This window comes from Rhinatrema bivittatum, chromosome 17 (genome assembly GCF_901001135.1).
Source record: "Rhinatrema bivittatum chromosome 17, aRhiBiv1.1, whole genome shotgun sequence".
NCBI lineage: Eukaryota > Metazoa > Chordata > Amphibia > Gymnophiona > Rhinatrematidae > Rhinatrema > Rhinatrema bivittatum.
The window spans coordinates 3,013,263-3,031,906 of NC_042631.1; the positions used below are offsets into that span (position 1 = coordinate 3,013,263).

The window sequence follows — 18,644 nt, forward strand, 5'->3', positions numbered from 1 at the left end:
TATTAATTATAAAATAATTGTGTACAAACCTGTACATCAGGGAATATTGTCCACTATATGTAGAGCATTAAGAAATCTTCACTAAGAGGCTTTCTGTGCTTGGTCAGCAAAAGTGCCACGGAAAGGGTTAAAGTGTGTTGACTACAGAGATGTGGATGTAGTTTGCGTAATATCTTTATTACTGAAAACTTCAAGGTAGGACAGCAATACAAACCAGATGTGCGGATGTATGGAAGGCAAAGGAAGCGTGCAAAAATAACCTTACAGGACCGAATGAGGTAAAAGGCCTTGGGGATGAGCTGACCAGTAGGAAAAGGGGCCGCCATCAAATGAATTACCCCAAAGGAAAGTGTCCCGTTTTCCAATTTTCACTGCCAAGCAGCAAAACACAGTGCCCGCCCCTCGCCTCCCCTGCCGAACCTGAGAGGTGAGAGAACCTTCAGAACCCGGCGCTTTGCACATCTCTCCTTTTCCCTTTATAAGAGTTCTCTGCACTGAAAGATTGGCCTTTATTCAGTCTTTGGGGATCTGGTGAAGAAAACAGTGCAAAGGTTTACCGCCTTGGGATTTTGCAGGAAAACCAACGGAGAACCCTAAATTTCACAGTGGGAGGTGTTGAAAATCCTCTCCATTGCAACCGGGAAAAGTCGGATGAAAAGTGAGACATTAAGGAAACGTCTCCTGCCTTTTCTGGCGGGGAGGAGGGCTAAGAAGGAAAGAGTTAACGGATTCTTAAAGTGATAGCTACAGGGGAACAAAGCTAGGATATCATCAATTGAACACAAATCCTTGTAGAAAAATAGTCTTTGTTCCTGGCAACAAAGCCCACAGAAAATCTGGCGTGTTACAATTATTAAATTGTTGACTATTTTTCTCTGTGCTGAACCCCCTCATTTTCACACAGACACAGATTCAGCTCCTAATGGCAGGACAGAATGTGTTTGTATCCTCATTTTTATCATTTTATCCAAAAGATCTGAGGACGTCCCCCCTTCCCCACTTGTCATCATCTCCATTTTAATTGGGGGAGAGGTCTTATTTTGTTTTTTGGGGGGATGGGTGATGTTAGGAAGCTCTGGGAGGGAAACCTCAGCAGTTGCATCTCTTTAAGAGAAAAGGGGACCCTGTTCTCTTCAAAACCTTAAGGGGGCTTTTGAGATTTGGTGAGCCAGCAGCTCTTGCAGACATCTGAACCCTCTTACATTTCAGCCCCCCAGCTGTGAGAGTGACTGCCTTCTGGTGCCCCTCCAAAAAACGAACTCAGGACATTTGGCCGTTTTATTTTAGCAATGAATGCAGATACGTGTGTGTCTTATTGTGAGACGACGGGCATGGATTCCTACTACAGCGCGGCCGCGCAGGGCAGGGAGCAGCAGGGCTCGCCTTTTAGGGCTTTCCAGCTCAGTGACAAGTTCGCTGCCTCTTTCCTGGCCAGCAAAGGACAAAGCTTTGGGGACAAGCCGAGGAGCTGCTACCAGCAGGAGTGCCAGTCCCTGGATGGTGGAGCCCAGAGCAGCGCAGGGGAGCAGCACAGGGGAGCGGCAGGGCTCCTGCCCCCGCAGCAGCAGCATCTGTACCTGCAAAGGAACTGCAAGAGCCCCCCCGAGACCCTGAAAGGGCAGGAAAGCAACCACAAGGGCGCCCTCATCTCCTGCTACGGTAAGACGGGACCCCTCCTCTCCCCTCTCCCCTCTCCCCTTCCAACAATCCGCAAACTTCTCTTCAGGGAGAGCTGAACTCGGCCAGAAATGGCGAATTGCATTGGTAGCAGACGCCGCCTGTTACTTTTCTTCTCCGGGCACTCGTTTTTCTCCTCCCTTTCTTCTCCCGGTCCTTCCCTTTAGCGGAATCTCGGAGCGCAGAATTAATTTATCCTTGTCTGTGTGTGGGAAGGGGGCTCGGAAGCGTCGGGAAACGGAGATTTTACCCTTCAGTTATGCAAGGGGGGCTTCTGATTCCCGCTGAGGACAAAAGTTACCCTGTGGAAAGGACGAGGACCTAACGAAACCCGCATTTCGTTTTCCTGTCTCTCTCTGTGGGGGGTGGAGGGGGTTTGTTTCGTTTGCAGAAAGTTGTCCACTGAAAGCGCCTTCCACCAGAATGGATGTTGTCTTTTTAATATTTTGTATCTCGTTTCAAGCAAAACGAAATCACAGCAAATCCGGAAAGGTACAGCCGGGGAATTAGCGCAATCTGCCCGCCTTTAAGGAGCCGGGGGCTTGGCCCTGCTTTCGTTAGCATCTGCAGAAAGCCAAGGGATTATGCGCCTAAAACTAATTATGAGCGTAAACCATTTCCCTGCAATTCCCCGGGATGACACCCATGGCCTCCTCAGTAAAATATAATTAGTGGCGTAAGTACCGATTTCAATTCAATTCGGCACTGGTGGCGCAGGCTGCTGCCTTCCCTCATGCGGGGTTTGCAAGTCTCCCTAAATGTGGACTTGGTTATCCATCAGCGAGGCGAGCGGTGTCCCGGAGAAATAGCGCGTTATGTACGCAGGACTGGGAGACTATTTCGGAGGTCCGGGGCAGCGCTATCCTCGCCAGCCGGGTCTTGGCTGAACAACTCGTCAGTTAGAAAATGTCCCGGAAAAGCCAAGCAAATGTTCACAGAGCAAATGAAAAAGAACGGAAAATAAGACGCGGATGCTATTTTTCTCTTCTTTGTGGCTCGAGGGCCATCGCTTTGTCTCGTTCCCCTTTTCCAAGGCTTTTGCTGAGGGAGCCCCGGAGCAGGACGGGGGGAAGGGGATTCCTGGCGTGGAGAGGCCGAGGTTACAGTAACATCGCATCCATCAGCGCCCGCGTTAGGGGGCTGACAGGAACCCCGAGCCAGCCCTTCTGGGACACCGCCGGACTGAGGGCACTCCGCGGCATTTTTGATAAGCCGTGCGCAAGTTAATCCCTGTCCCACACTGGTTTGCTTTGTAAGTCAATAGCAAGTAAATTCATATATATATATATATATACATACATACATACATATATATATATATATATATATATACATACATATATATATATATATGTATGTATATATATATATATATGTATGTATATATATATACATACATATATATATATATACATATATATATATGTATATGTATGTATATATATATATATATACATACATATATTATATATATATATATATATATATATACATACATATATATATATATATGTATGTATATATATATACATACATATATATATATACCCCTACACGCCAAGAACAAATCAATACGCGGTGTAGGGAGTAAAACCTGAAAGCCAGACCCCGAAGGAGGAACTTTTCTAAAACAGATATATCCAATCTACTTTGTACTTTTCTGGAAATATATATCGTAGCTCCATTTATTTACATTCCAGTTGGCCATTTTTCCAATCTCTTAAATAATTTCTAATTCAAACTTAAAGGACTTTTTTTTACTTATTTGTTTTTCTTTTTCTTTCCTGCCTTTTAGCTTTCTTTTTATGTTCGCGTTTGGTTTTCTCTTTTTTTTTGTGTGTCTGTGTTTTGATTCTTCTTTCATCTTTTTCTTTCTTATACACAAAAATACCCTAAACCTTGAACTATAAACGCAGCTCATGGACGCGTTCACCCACCCACCCCCCACACATATATCTGTGTCCTGAGAGAAGACAATCAGACCCCATAAGGAAGTTTCTTTAATATATTGGAAAGGGAAGGAAAGAAATAAACCCAGTCCCCTACAGTTTTTCCGACAAATTCCACTTTAATGGTAGAGGCTCACTTCCTTTAAATATCAGGGAAAGAGTTCAGCAGGGATAGCTAAAAATCTCCTTAGGCTTATCACAGGGAAGTCAGTGCGCCTGGACTAGGTGGAAACAGGGGAGCTCCCCACACCCTCCCAGCCTCCTTCCACCGGGTCCCCGGCTTTAGAAATGAAGAGGACCAAGCAGGCAGCGCCTTGAAAAAGCGAGGCTATAGCTAGCGTGGACCGGACTGAAAGAGAGAATTGATTTACTGGGCCCTGTTTCTGAGACTTTAGCGGGAGTGTAAAAAACAGAAACACCCTTATTCCTTTTTTTTTTTTTGAGAGGTGAATACAAATGAAGTGACGGAAAGATCCTGGAAGTACCAGAAATGTAGGTGCGCGCTGCCGCGGGGCCGCAGTCTCCGCATTCTGAGGCTCCGCTGCTCCCCAGCGCAGGGCAGCGCAGCCCGCCGGGGACCCGTGCAAGTTATTACACAGAGAGTGAACACGGGAAACCCGTCCTAGAGACACTCACCTTCACCTGGGGATGAATGCATTGCATCCCATCCTACTCTGATGTGTGACGCCTTGATAGCATATCCGTTTATCTTCCTAGACGTTTGATACTAATTTTATATAATGAAGAAAAGTCACCTATGGTGTCGGAGTAAAAACTTTACAAATTTAAAACAAGCGAACAGTTAAATTATTAGACATTTTTATATTCCATCCCGGATCGTGGCATGTGTTTAACTAAAGAACGTAATAATCCTTAAAAAATGTTATGGCAAGGTTTTCTAGTCGGTCAGTAATACCGATATAACTCATCAGTAACCCAAACAAAAGATGACATTAAGATAAGTGAGAGAGCTTAGTGCCCAAAATAGGATGCATGATTAATTGGCAAGATTATTGTAATACATTCCGCTAACATCAAATATTTGTAAGGTAAAGGTTCGAGAGAATGCTTATTCTAAATAAAGATTTCAAAGGTTTTTAATCACAGGTTCGCATAGGGGGATCCAGTTTGTAAACTAAGTCAGGAAGAGTCTTGGATCACTAAGGCTACTCAGCCTGGACATGAAATGTGAAAGACAACTCTAACTAGTTTCCAGCAAAGTAGCGAATCAATATGGTCTTTATCGAGATTTATTTCTCCTATTTGGTAACAATCGAGTTTCTACTCTACCCGCACAACCCGTATGTATAGTATTATTGCACTGAATATTGGGATTAAGCGTTGAATTATGCTCTCAGCTATGTATCTGCTCATTCCTGCCTTTTCTGTGCCATTCGTTCCTCTCTATATGCAAGGACAGAGCAGAAAGGAGCTCAGTGCTAGCAAGACAGGGCCAGTCCACTCCTACAGACCCCGATTTCTCGCAAATTATTAACAGCGTCATCAAAAATGCGATTTCAGTATCTGCACAAGCTGAGGAGTGCAGGCCTAACCATAATTTAATGGCGTGTGTACATTTTCAATTACCCTAATTACAATGGTGCTTAAATAATCAGAATTTTGGTTAACCAGTCTTGTACTGGTGCCAAAACCGACCTTTCCCAAAACCTCTTTCACCAAATTCAAATTTATGGTTGTGTCCATACCGCCTGCAGAAATAAATACGCAAAATGCCGCATTTACAGAAATGAACATATGCGTACATACACTCATGATTTTATTATAATAGCAGCATTGTATCTTGTAATCTATATAATACCTATAGAATATTGATATTTGGGAGTATGCAATGTATTTATGAATCCAACTGTATATTATACGCAATGGGTTATATATATATGAAACACATATATCATTTATATTATATTCATTTATATTATATTCTGAAATTATTACACTCCAGAGCTTCCAAGCTCCTGAGAAAGATCCGGGATTCTTTATTGTCCGATTCCAGCTCTGGAATTCCAGGGGCGAGTTTCCAAAACACTTCTGTGACTCTCCTACATGTTCTGAGTTTACAGTTTCCATATTCTAATGAAAGTTTGGCTTTCTTACCGAGGAAACATTTCTCATAGACGCGATGTACTTTTCCCCTGACTCCAGCTGAGAAGGTTATAAGGAGGTTTAGATGCCCATTTTTTCTGAGTTAGGTTTTACATCTTTGTGGTCCTACTGTTACTAAATTAGGGGATGAGACCGGCAGAAATCGCCCTTAAAATCATAGTCCAGTAAGCAGAATAGCAAAGCCCATTTAGCTATGGGTTTGGACCCTTCCCACACACAGAACCTATAGCATAGCAGAAAGCTTTTATTACAAATCCTGGTAACTAAAACGTTTCTCCCTTCTACATTAAAGCATCAAACACATCCTTTGTATCCATTACTCGGCTAGGCCTGAATCTTCATTGAACGATTCCGATTCGGGAGATCTTATTGGCTTCCTAACTTGTAGTGCAGCTAAAGACCCACATTAAGAAGGAAAAACAGAAGGATAGATAGATAGATAGATAGATAGATGGATAGATAGAGAGATAGATAGATAGAGAGATAGAGAGATAGATAGAGATAGATAGATAGATAAATAGATAGAGAGATAGAGAGATATAGAGAGATAGAGAGATATAGAGATAGATAGATAGATAGATAGATAGATGGATAGATAGAGAGATAGATAGATAGAGAGATAGAGAGATAGATAGAGATAGAGAGATAGATAAATAGATAGATAAATAGATAGAGAGATATAGAGAGATAGAGAGATATAGAGATAGATAGATAGATAGATAGATAGGTAGATAGATAGATAGAGAGATAGAGAGAGAGAGAGAGAGATAGATAGATAGATAGATAGATAGAGAGATAGATAGATAGAGAGATAGAGTTTGGCGGCCGTGCCCCTCCTCCTAGACAGGAAGAATAATTCTCTGCCTGCATTCCCAGCTTTGTTAAATTCTTCCTCCCCAGCTCTGCTCCCCTTGACAGGGGAAGTGGACAGCACGACTTTCCCTCCCTCTTTCTTTCTTTCTTCCGCTTTTCTGACCCACAGAGACTTTCTTACCTCGCCCTTCCCATTTGTTCAATAAGAAGGGACCGTCGATGATCTGCCCAAGTTCCTTCGGGGCTGGAGATCCAGTGTTTTACTTCTTAAAGATCCTGCGAGGAGGAACACCTGAGTCTTTTCAGAACCGAGACGAATATTCTTTACCCATGGGACACTTTCCCTTTCACTCGTTTTCAATTTCTAAATCGCGGAATCAAGATCCTGACACTGCAGAAATACAAACATCGGGCTTTCTGCAGATATAAACCCAATATATTTTTTTAACTATTGTGAATGTTACTATGCAAATGGCTTAGGGCCTAGGCATTAGGGGTGAATAAATTGTAATAAATGCAAATAGGAATGAGACAGAATAGTAGGGTGAAGACGTTGCAGGCCCCTGTACAGCGGATTTACGGATCGTTTGGGATCTGTTCTGCACCACAGAGACGGAAGATATTCCGCATCAACGCGTTTATTTAATGAGCCGCGGATAATACATTCACGGAGACCCTAGGACCCTCACTTGCCAGTAGCAAGCAGACAAAAACTCCTGTTTCGGCAACAATTCTTAACTTCTGTTCTTAATTAAATAAACTTCTAGGATAGCCAAATAAAGCTCTGTATATATTTGTCTGGGATAGGACTACGGAGAGCTGTCTTGTCTATCCGTAACCACGGGCTCAGGAGAGCAGCGATAATGCCGAAGACTGAATTTCCTAACTCAGGGGCAGCGATGGCCTACCCAGCACAAATCAGGAGCAAACCCGTCAGTCCTTCTGCATCACCTCAACTGAAAGCCACTTCCGAAGCTTTGCGCCAGGTTTGCACCGCTGCAAAATTGGTACAAACATTTAACGCAGGATTCACTATCTTTGGTCATTATATTTGTGGGAAACTGGTGGTCTAGTAAATATCTAACATTGTAAAAATATATATCTGCAATATATTTTTTACTATAGCTTGCAATATAAACCAAACAGGAGAGGAGTTTTTCAAAGCAAAGTAAATAAATGATCGCATGCTTAACCGAGGAGAACTTTTCCAAGGGAACTTCAACAAGTTGCATCACAGTCTTAGTAACAGTATTGTCCTGATTACAATACTGTTTGAAAGCAGATTGATTTGACTTTCACCTCGGTTAAGGTGGGATCATTTATTTACTTTGCTTTGAAAAACTCCTCTCCTGTTTGGATTATCCTACTTTGCGTTTTTTTATTTATCTCCACTTGTCCTTCAGCTTGAAGAAGAGAAGGCTGGGTCATGAAAGGACTTGAACTAATAAATGTGAATCGGTTATTTAAGCTTTCCGATAATACAAGGACATTGGGACACTCCATGAAGTTAGCAAGCAGCACATTTAAAACAAATTGAACAAAATTCTTTGTCACTCAAAGCAAAGTTAAGCTTTGGAATTCATTGTCAGAGGATGTGGTTAGGGCAGTTAATATAGCTGGGTTTAAAAATGGTTTGGATAAGTTCCTAAAACAGAAGACCATAAACTATTAATCAATAAGGATTAGTAGCTTGGAATCTGTTCATTTAATGTTTGGGTACTTGGCAGGTACTTGTGACTTGGTTGGACCCTTGGTCTGACCCAGTATGGCATATCTTATCTTCTTATGATATTTGAATGTACACATGCATTCCTCGTCCTTGCTGTCATATCGGGCCTTGGAAGAAATGTATTTGGGAATTACTTTGCTTACATGCTCTGTCCAGCTAGGGATGTTTACTTGAATTCCTATTTGCCTGAGTGCAGCGATGTGAGCTCAGTTTATTATTCTGTCTGGTCAGTGCACAGCCAATTGACCTTTAGCACCACCTGCTGACGATGCCAGACCTTGCAACAAACTAAATATTTTCAGCAATGGTTGATGAGGGAATTTCATATATATTTATTTATTTATTTGATTTATATTCCACTTTTTCAGGCTTCAAAGTGGCTTCATTTCAGGTGCTGTGGGTTTTTCCCTATCCCCTAAGCATCATAATCTAACACCTGAGGCAATGGAGGGACTTGTTCAAGGTCACAAGAAGGGTCAGTGGGATTTGAACCCTTGTTTACCTGGTTTGCTGCCCTCTGCTCCTCCAGTCCACCCTCTTTCTATTGCACCAGAGAGAAATATATTTCTGCCACCCATTTTGAATTAACAATTAAAAATCACAAGGATTCTACTTTATTTAGCTCACTTTAACACACCAGTGACTTTTTATTAGTGGTTCCTATGCCTGTCCTGGTGACCCCAACAGTCAATAGGGATTTCAGGATATCAGCAATGAACATGCCTACAATATATCTGTATACATTGGAGATCCAGTATCTGCAAATGTATCTCAAGTCTATTCACTGCCATCATGAAGCACTCCTCTATACTTTGTGTGACTCATCGTTCATGCTGAATATCTCTCTGAAATTCTAACTTTTTTTCTTAATAAGATAAAGGTAAAGCTTTGTTTAAAAAAAAAATCCCATAAGAGAGCATGATTAAGTCTAAGGAGAATTTACTTAGGAGTTAATTTATTATGCTTGTTTACTCACTGATACAGTCCCATAAGAATTAAAATAAAGATTTGCTTCCTTTTCTTCCTTTTGATAGACATTTCTCTTTCATTCTTAAGGGACTATGTTCTAAAGGTTTATTTCCCCAGTACATTTTGTATCTATAAGAAAAACGCTTAGTGCATAGGTCCCTTTAATCAGAGCATGCTTATATTTCAATTTAAGTGATTATTCCGGTTTCGGGTTACCAACTGGACATTCCTTTTAAGACTAAGGATATTTCTTGATATAGTAACCTAAAACTATGCCGCAACATACTAATCAGAATCTTATTACATGGATTTATGCATAATCCATGCAGAAAGAAAAGTTAATAAACAATTTATTTATGCTATGGACAGTCAATATGGCCCAGAGAAGAAGAAAGTGTTACATCAGCAAAATCAGGCCAGAATGGACGTATTATGATCCAAAACTGCATGGGGTGAGAAATGGGCCTCCTGTGCAGAAACAAATAACCCATGCTTGAAATTACAGTTTATCACTTAAGTCTGCTATTATCAGAGTCTACTCTTTGTCTCCAGCTTTTTTATTTTAACCCTTCTCATTCCCATCATATTAGGGAAGTTTGTGCTGGAAGGGGGGGCGGGGGAGGGCAGGCGAGGGATTGCTTGGCCTCCTCCTGTTAGTTCTGCCATTTGCTCTCCACGTGTGGATGAACTTTAAAGAAAAAAAACTTGTCTTTTTTTGCCACATCTGGCTGTATCCAGAAAAGAAAAAAATGGAATGCTTTTGACATGTGGTTCACAGTGCTGGATGTCCCTCATCTTCAACTCTTCCCTAAGTATAAAAAACAGAAAACAAAATGTGTTTGTATCTTGAAAACTGAAGTAAATAAATGTGATCATTTATGACTATCTTAATTTACATTCATAGCAACGTATGTAATACGATAATAGCATAGTATGCAGCAATTCACACAAGTGTACACACACACACACACACACACACATTACCTATGGAAAATGTGATCATTTATGACTATCTTAATTTACATACATAGCATCGTATGTAATACGATAACAGCATAGTATGCAGCATTTCACACAAGTGTACACACACACACATTACCTATGGAAAATGTGACTTCTAATAGTTATACAGAATGATTAAAGAAGATCACCAAAAAGAATTGCATGCTGCCTGTTGATGTTTTTGCTTTGTAACATCTCTAAGTACATACATTTCAAGAAAAGCATGTAATAAGGATGAGATTAGATTTTGTTTAATACACTTCTTTGCCACAATTCTGGAAATACAGTAGACATTGTACCCAATTCATCCATCCAGTGTACCCAATTTCATTCCTGGTTAATGCATAGTCCTCAGGTACCTTCTCCTCTGTGGCTATTCTGGGCTTTATCTGCATCTCCACCACCTCCATGCATGCAGTGCCTTTTCAATTCTTTTTATTTTCTGACCTGGCTATTTCCTCCTGCTCCTTTGTGCTTCTATAGAAACATAGAAACATAGAAATGACGGCAGAAGAAGACCAAATGGCCCATCCAGTCTGCCCAGCAAGCTTCCCTCTTTTCTTCTCCCATACTTATCTGTTTCTCTTAGCTCTTGCTTCTAATTCCCTTCCACCCCCGCCATTAATGTAGAGAGCGGTGGAGGAGCTGCATCCAAGTGAAATATCTAGCTTGATTAGTTAGAGGTAGTAGGAGTAGTAACCGCCGCAATAAGCAAGCTACACCCATGCTTATTTGTTTTTACCCAGATTATGTTATTCAGCCCTTATTGGTTGTTTTTCTTCTCCCCTGCCGTTGAAGCAGGGAGCTATGCTGGATATGCGTGAAGTATCAACTCACTATTCTCACTCAACTAGAACCAGGGTTGGGATTTGGTGCCATAAGCCTTCATTTGAAAATTACCCAAGGACTTTCTGCTAACTTATGTTTCATCCAATCATTGCAGTGAGGCCATGCAGCAGGACCATTTCTTGAACCCTATGATCTCCCACCCCTCCTCTCCTGGGGCTGTGAATACTGCCATCCCTGGAATAGAACACCTGATCCAGGGATCTTCCACACAGCAGTGCATAACACTTACCTCCTGAGTCACAAGGCTGGACCACGTTACTCCTACTTCTCTCCTCTTGGAGCCTCTGAAAAAGATTTGCTTCTTTTCTTGGCCTGAGCATCATTTATTGCCTCCCTCTGTTGCCTATGTCTCAAGCAGTTTCCAACCCAGTCCACCAGCTGGGGGTGCAATCCCAGGCTGCTCAGTATACTTAGAATACATCATGTTTACTCGTAAGATAAAGATTTTATTCTCATTGATAATTAACGAGAGGAAGAGCTTCCATAGCTCAGAGGTGATGAGGCCTTTATGGACGTATGAGCTAATCTAAAGAACTCTGTATTTAACCCACAACATTATGTATTGTGCTTATTCCATATATGGATGCCATTTTCTTTAAAGGAAGATTCAATTAATTTTTAATAGTGCTATTTCAGACAATTTTGGTTTAAATGGATTTGTCATAGTGGTGTCATTAACCTCAGTGAAAGCAGCTGGTTGTGCCATCCTGCCCAGCTGCCAATAAACAAAAAGAGAAAAAGAGAACATGTCAGCAAACAAGTTAGGAGATCGTGGGAAAATCATTTCCTTATCCCAGATACCTCCTATGCACTTTCACATTGCAATTGTCACAAGCAGACTGTAGTGTCGCCATACATTACGCTGTTACAAGATATGGAAAGCCCGTCAGCAGCAGGGCACAATAAAGTTAAGGGGATCACTCACAAATTGAAGGCTGGCTTTGCATGATTGCACTGCACCTCTGCATTCATATTTGCATACCTGGTATTCAGAAACTGGGGAAGTTAACGATAGGCAGCACAGAGAGCGAGCACTAGGCTGGCACTGCTGGGTCAGTGCCAATGCTATTTATAGGCCATCGGTTACTCTCAACCCCCCCCCCCCCCCAATTGATCCTTAAAAGGACAGGAAGTCTACCAAACCATATCATGTGCTCCGTTTGTACAGCAAATCTAGGTTTGAAAAAAAGGTGGGGGTTTTTTTTGTTTTTTTTAAATCAATGACATTTTTAAACCTTTGTGATCATATTTTCCCCTGCTTTTCAGGGGTGGTAAACTTGGAACATAAAAAGGCAAAGTTCATCCTTTAAACTGTATTAGGCAGCTTTCCTAATGTTGTGTGTGTGTGTGTGTGTGTGTGTGTGTGTGTGTGGTGTTTTTTTTGTTTTGTTTTGTTAATATTAATATTAAGACACCCTATAGTATTTAGTCACAAAATGACACTTCTAAAGCCTGGCACTGTTAGCTCTGGATAGTAAATATTTTATAACTTCTTGGGCTGGCATTATCCCTTTAAGACTGGGGCGAACCTGTCCTATACAACCCCCTCAAATCATTATTATGACATCTTAATGATGGTTGTTTGCAGGATGGATGTTTTTGCGTACGGTGTAATGTTTTGGTGACACTTTTTATTCATTTGGTGTATGAAATGCATATCTATAAATGATATGTATAGACGTGTGTAGATTTGGTAAGCAAGGACCTTCTGATTTGTCTGTAAAATCATTCCCTTTCCAGTGGGCAGAGCATGCCTCTCCCGTCAGGGCCAAACATATTCTGAGAGCAAAGATATTTCTGCAGCACTTCCACAGCCCACAGACTCTCCATGGCATCTCACCTGTGGGCTTTCAAGTACTCCAAATATAATTGCTTACTTCAAAACATGTTTAAAAGTTGCTAATTCAACCAAAGTAACTTGCCACGTTTTTTAAAATGAAACACCAGTCGGTTTAATGTCTTTTGCTCTTTAGACTGCTCAGCTAATTGCATACTGTCTGCACCTTTACATAACACACACGTGGAAAACATTGCTGAGAACTTACAATAAATCTTTAGCAACAGTCTTATTTTTTCAAAATATGATCCCTGTCATAAATCCCTTTCATATAAGCATTGCAGATTTAAAATATCATCCCTAAAACCAGCCATCAACCCATCATTTAGAAAGTTTGTTTCTCATTAATCATGCAGTCTTAACAAAAACAATGTAACCCAATGCAAACATTTATTTTACTCTACTTTTCTGTAACAAAATAGCAAAGAAAGAAAATGTTGCTTACCAGCAAAGTGAAAGTCAGAGAGAGGAGCTGACAGTGACTGCCTTTCCCTGGACTGACTGCCATCGCACACCTGTCTTCAGTAACCTTTACCTGACTGGAGCTCGGAGCTAAGCGCAGGACGACAAGAAAACGTTCTCAAATCCTACATAAAATAAATGAAAATGATAGCCAAAGGTCAGAGACAGGGACCAAGCGCCAGAGGGCTTCTGCCATAACGCGCCCTCCCTGCTTTGCGCAGATCATTTCGCGCTTTCACCAGGGTATTTTGGATTCCATCCTAAGTTCTTAATATTACCTGCAGAGCTCCTACGCGGGATGTACAGAGGCAACATCTGGAGGCTCTTTCACATCAGGCTGCTGTGCTCTTCGTCCTGGGACCGTGGCAGGAGGAAGCAGTGGTAAAACTCAAGGACTCCGTTTACAGCCCAGCACTCAGAGGAACGAGAGCCTGCTGGATGAGCCTTGACTTTAATGGACATCACGCCTGCCTCCGAAGGGCCACCAAGCTTAAGCAAAAATCCCTTCACTTTGAAGAACGTTGTTCTACCTAAACTGGGCACATTCCTGAGAATACCCCACCTTTCCACCTCCATTTTCCCACGCTCTCTGGCCTTGAAATAACGCAGGCATCGGTTCCAGCGCCAGCATAGCTGCAAAGAATTAATTTACAGCCCTCTAGCAAATAGCCGGGAGTGCACATTTTAGCTCTGAGGCGCAATTCATATTTTGCAATGCATCCAGCCCTCATTTTGTAAATAAGCCTTTTGGTGCTATTACTTCCCATATCTGATCCTCGGTCATTACCAGCATTTTTCTCTCTCCTCTCCCTTTCTCGCCCCTCCCCGAGTAATATATCTCACATTTCTCTCAGCAAGGTCCGTGAGTGGTTCTTACAAGATGGGTATAAAATGTTTATACTACTCTTAATACTTTTTAATACAACTCTAGCCCTGACGCTGGGAGGACGTGAGTAACTCACTGATGATGAGAGTGGGGATATTATAAATCCTCTGATTCTCGCGCTGCTTCAGAGGGTCTGATATTCAGAATTTAGCTGCCACTCTTGGTGAAGCTCAGATGGTGCATTGTGATGCTGAGTGAAGTTCAGAGAATGAGAGAATAGGTAATGTTCAGATGAGGTGCCTAGCAGAAGGAAAGCTTGACATTTCACTGTTAGGGATGCCTGCAGATGTATTTTCTCAGGCTCTGTAATTCTTCTCCGTCTCTCATATTTTACCCTTGGCCCTAATTTTTTTATCACTATTTTCCTTCTTCTTTCTGACAAATACCTGAATATCTATCTATAGATAGTTGGATAAATATACATCAGGGGTGACAACTCCAGTCCTGGAGAGCCACAAACGGGATTTCCAAAGCAATATGCATGAGATGTATTTGTATGCACTTCCTCCGCTGTATGCAAATATTTCTCATGCATATTCATTGTGGATGCCTGAAAAGCAGCCCTGTTTGTGGAATCCAGGCCTGGAGTTACCTACCCCTGATATATGAATGAGAGGATCTATCTTTCTCCAGTTCTAGCTTGGTCCTTGTCTGCATCTCCCCAATTAGAAGGCAGTGCCTTTGCTTATAAAGTAGTGAAGAAGCTTGTGAAGGAGAACTGCTGTAAGATTAGGAACCTTGGTTTTCAATTTATCAGTATCTATTATAACAAAACAGGAGAAAATCATTGGGGGGGGGGGGGAGAGGAGTCATTTTTTCCACTGATTTTCTGCATTTGCTTGGTTATAATAATCACTGATAAAATAAAAAGTGAAAACGAAGATGCACTGGAAGAGAACCAAGACCGATTCTTCTGGATTTACTTTCTTCTCTGAATAATCTAAAACAGGAAATGTGTGTTCCAAGCCTTCACACCGACTGCAGATCTTATTCATGGGTCTCCTTCACAATTTCCATTCAGTTTTTGGGACTGACCACACAAATTCCTCGGCCTATGGAGAGGAGAAACCTCAGAGCTGGGAGGGGCAAGAAAGATGCGAACATAAGGAGGCATCTGTAAGAATGGCATTAATTGGCAGATTTGGGCAGAGGCCGATCCGGAGGGGTTTCAGCTCAGCCTCTCTCATATCAGTATAGGGAATCCTCCCGGCAGGGGATCGCTCCCCCGTTACCCTAGAATAGACGCTGCCCTGCTTCCTTCACTTAGGGAATAATTCAAGGCTCTTCCGGATTCTTCCCACTGCTCTTGTTAGCTGTTTACTGGGATTTATTCAGGGTAAAGGAAAATCAGCAACAAAAGCAAAAAGTAAAGGAGAAAAAAGAAACTGAAGAAATGTAAGAATGGCAGAGAATGGAGGAAACTATAAACCCAGAGAAACCGAAAGAGGATTCGGAAAAGGAAGCAAAGAGAGAAGAAAGATTCAAAGGGGAGAAAGCAGGAGATGAGGGGGAGAAAGCAGCGGAAGGGTCCCGTCTCTCACTTCCCCTCGGCTCGGGAAGGGGCTGCACTATAGCGCTCTCCACGTCCCCAGCGCTGTAGGAAGGGAAGGGGCTGCACTATAGCGCTCCTCCCCGTCCCCAGCGCTGTAGGAAGGGAAGGGGCTGCACTATAGCGCTCTCCACGTTCCCAGCGCTGTAGGAAGGGAAGGGGCTGCACTATAGCGCTCCTCCCCGTCCCCAGCGCTGTAGGAAGGGAAGGGGCTGCACTATAGCGCTCCTCCACGTCCCCAGCGCTGTAGGAAGGGAAGGGGCTGCACTATAGCGCTCTCCACGTCCCCAGCGCTGTAGGAAGGGAAGGGGCTGCACTATAGCGCTCTCCACGTCCCCAGCGCTGTAGGAAGGGAAGGGGCTGCACTATAGCGCTCCTCCACGTCCCCAGCGCTGGAGGCGCTCCGGGGTTGTTGCAGGCTGAAGCCCCCCGCCTGGCTCTTCGGGCCCGGATCCCACGACCAGTGCTGTGTAACCAGGACACGACCGGAGCGTTTGCAAGGAAGGAGAAGTAAGTGTTGCATCGCCTACTTTTTTCTGAAAGGCGGATCAAGCCAAGGATGCAGACTGCAGCAGAGGACACGTTTATCATTTCTAGAGACAAATGAGGCTGCTTATTCTGGGGATCTGGGTGGGCAGACGACAGCTTAGCGCTGGCCTCGGATAATAGATCGCGAGTGCATATTAAGAGGGCTTCTTCTTTCACAGACTGCGCTCACAATCCTAAATGCCCGGAAATAAAGGCGACCTCTGGCCTCTTCCACTGCCTGACCAGGGGGCGAGGGCTGGGACCGGCTTATTCCTCACTGGGGGCTGGGCCTGCTTCCAAGGGGCTGGCAGCGCCTCTACCCAGTCCGAGGATGTGCAGGAGAGCGAGAACCACCGCGGCTCCGAGGGCTAAAGCGGTCCCGATTTATTCTCCCCTCGGGTGATGCTTTCTCTCTTCGGTGTAAAGTGCTCACCTTCCCTATGATCTGGACTCGAGGCTCTTTCCCATGTGTCTGAGAGGTAAGATAGCGCTGAGAGCATCCGATGCCATCAGCCTCAGACATTTCAGCTGCAACAGCTGCTGTGTAAGAATTAAAAAGTTGAACCTTGAGTTTTACATTTTCAGAGTAAACAAAAGTTGTCGTTTTTTTGTGGGGGAGAGATAGTACACACACCCTCCAAAACACCCGGATATTATATGTCACCCCTGTATCAAACTAATACTAGAAACAGTTTCTGCTACGAAGTCTATGATAAGGATAATTTAACAGCACTCAGAGATAGAAGACGTGAGACGCTCCGGAAGCGACAGTCTCTAGCTCTTCTTTTATGCTTCTCAAACAAGCGAAGTCACTCACTGCAAATATCTTGCAGGAGCACTCAGCTGGTCCACAAAGTCATTGCTCTTTCCTGAGCAGACATCTTATGGGAACACTCAACCCTTCCATAGAGTTCCTGGTGAAATGCGCTGCTCATTCATAGCAGATGAGAGTGGCAACTTGCTGTCCTTCATAGCTGCTTTCTTACATAAGTTAAACAATTACCCGATCACGATAACATTTTAAAAAGTAGTTTATAGAAATATTTCGAATAGTATTACACTGCTTTAAGAAAGCAAGAGAGAATCTTGTTTGGCGAGCTCAGTTCTGGGACATCGCCTAGACCGGAAGGTCAGCAAAGCTAATGCTAGAATCACCAGCTGGATGCTGGCTTTCTCTTTCAGTGAGAACAACATTAGAACATAACTGCAGTAGCACAATCTCTTCTTACTCTCTATAGGGAAGCGAAACTACTCAATCCTATTATTCCTTTTTTACTTTTAAAGGGGAGAAAAAAAGAGGAAGTGATTTGTTTAAAAACCTCAAACAGGATTCTCATTCTCCCAGCCCTGTCAAATCCCTATCCTAGTAATGAGCAGATGAGGCTGTGGGGGATAGATAAGGAGAACCTTACCTACTGTAATACTGGAAATCTTCAACTCCTTTCCCTCCCCCTAAAAAATGAGAAAAGCCAGCTCTTGGAGTTGAGGGCCTTCCTAGTTACATGGGAGAAATGAATCAAACAATGAATATATTTTAAACAAATTGCATACTATGCATATGGTGACCTTGAAGCACTTTTGAACATGACCTCACCAGGTTCAGATCATTTCCAAAAACATCACTTGCCAGATTACCATGGGCAACCTTCTCCTCAAGGTTGAAGCCAATCCCTGCCTCTGAATGGATGGATTGAATCACCCCATAAAAAGTTATTAATAGTCAGTTCTCATTTTCCTACTCTTTCAGTTGCAGTAAAATAGAGGACAAACACTAGACGGTGCCTCTGCCATCCAGAGGGGATAGGAATAGGGATTTGGGCCGCTGTAACCGGTTCTCAGAAATGTAAAGTATGAGAAAGATGGTGCGTGGTGAAAGCTGATTCTCCGGTGGGTGGAGAGCAGGAAAACAACTGGGGAAGCTGGACCAGCACCAAAGGCTCCCAGATCTTAAGGTGCATCTCTGCCATCCGAGGTAACCTGGCAAGGTCACGGGCTTCTTTGCTTTCCATTGCTTGACATGACGCTGGAAGAATGACATGCCAAGGCGCAAGTCAACCATCAGTTCAGCAGGGAAGTCTGCCCACCGCCAGCTAATCGCTATTGAAAAGAACGGCTTGTAAGCACCAGGATGACCAACTTTCATATCCTGTTTTGCGGTGTTTTTCAAATTGGTGGAGAAAGATGTGCCTTAAAGCAACATTTAAATGCATTGCAAATTCTTTGTTTTTTTATTTTTTCATGACCGAGCCAAAAATTTGACTTTTTATTTC

The 18,644-nt window shown here is 42.8% G+C and overlaps 1 protein-coding gene across 1 annotated transcript in view; it reads left to right on the top strand.

The window, feature by feature from the left end:
• Positions 1–1,289: 1,289 nt before the first annotated feature.
• The window catches only part of ALX4 (ALX homeobox 4), a 60,565-nt gene continuing 43,210 nt past the window's right edge, over positions 1,290–18,644 (top strand). The window contains exon 1 of the mRNA XM_029583168.1: positions 1,290–1,659. Coding sequence (XP_029439028.1) covers positions 1,290–1,659 — 370 coding nt within the window. The remainder of the gene's footprint in view (positions 1,660–18,644) is intronic.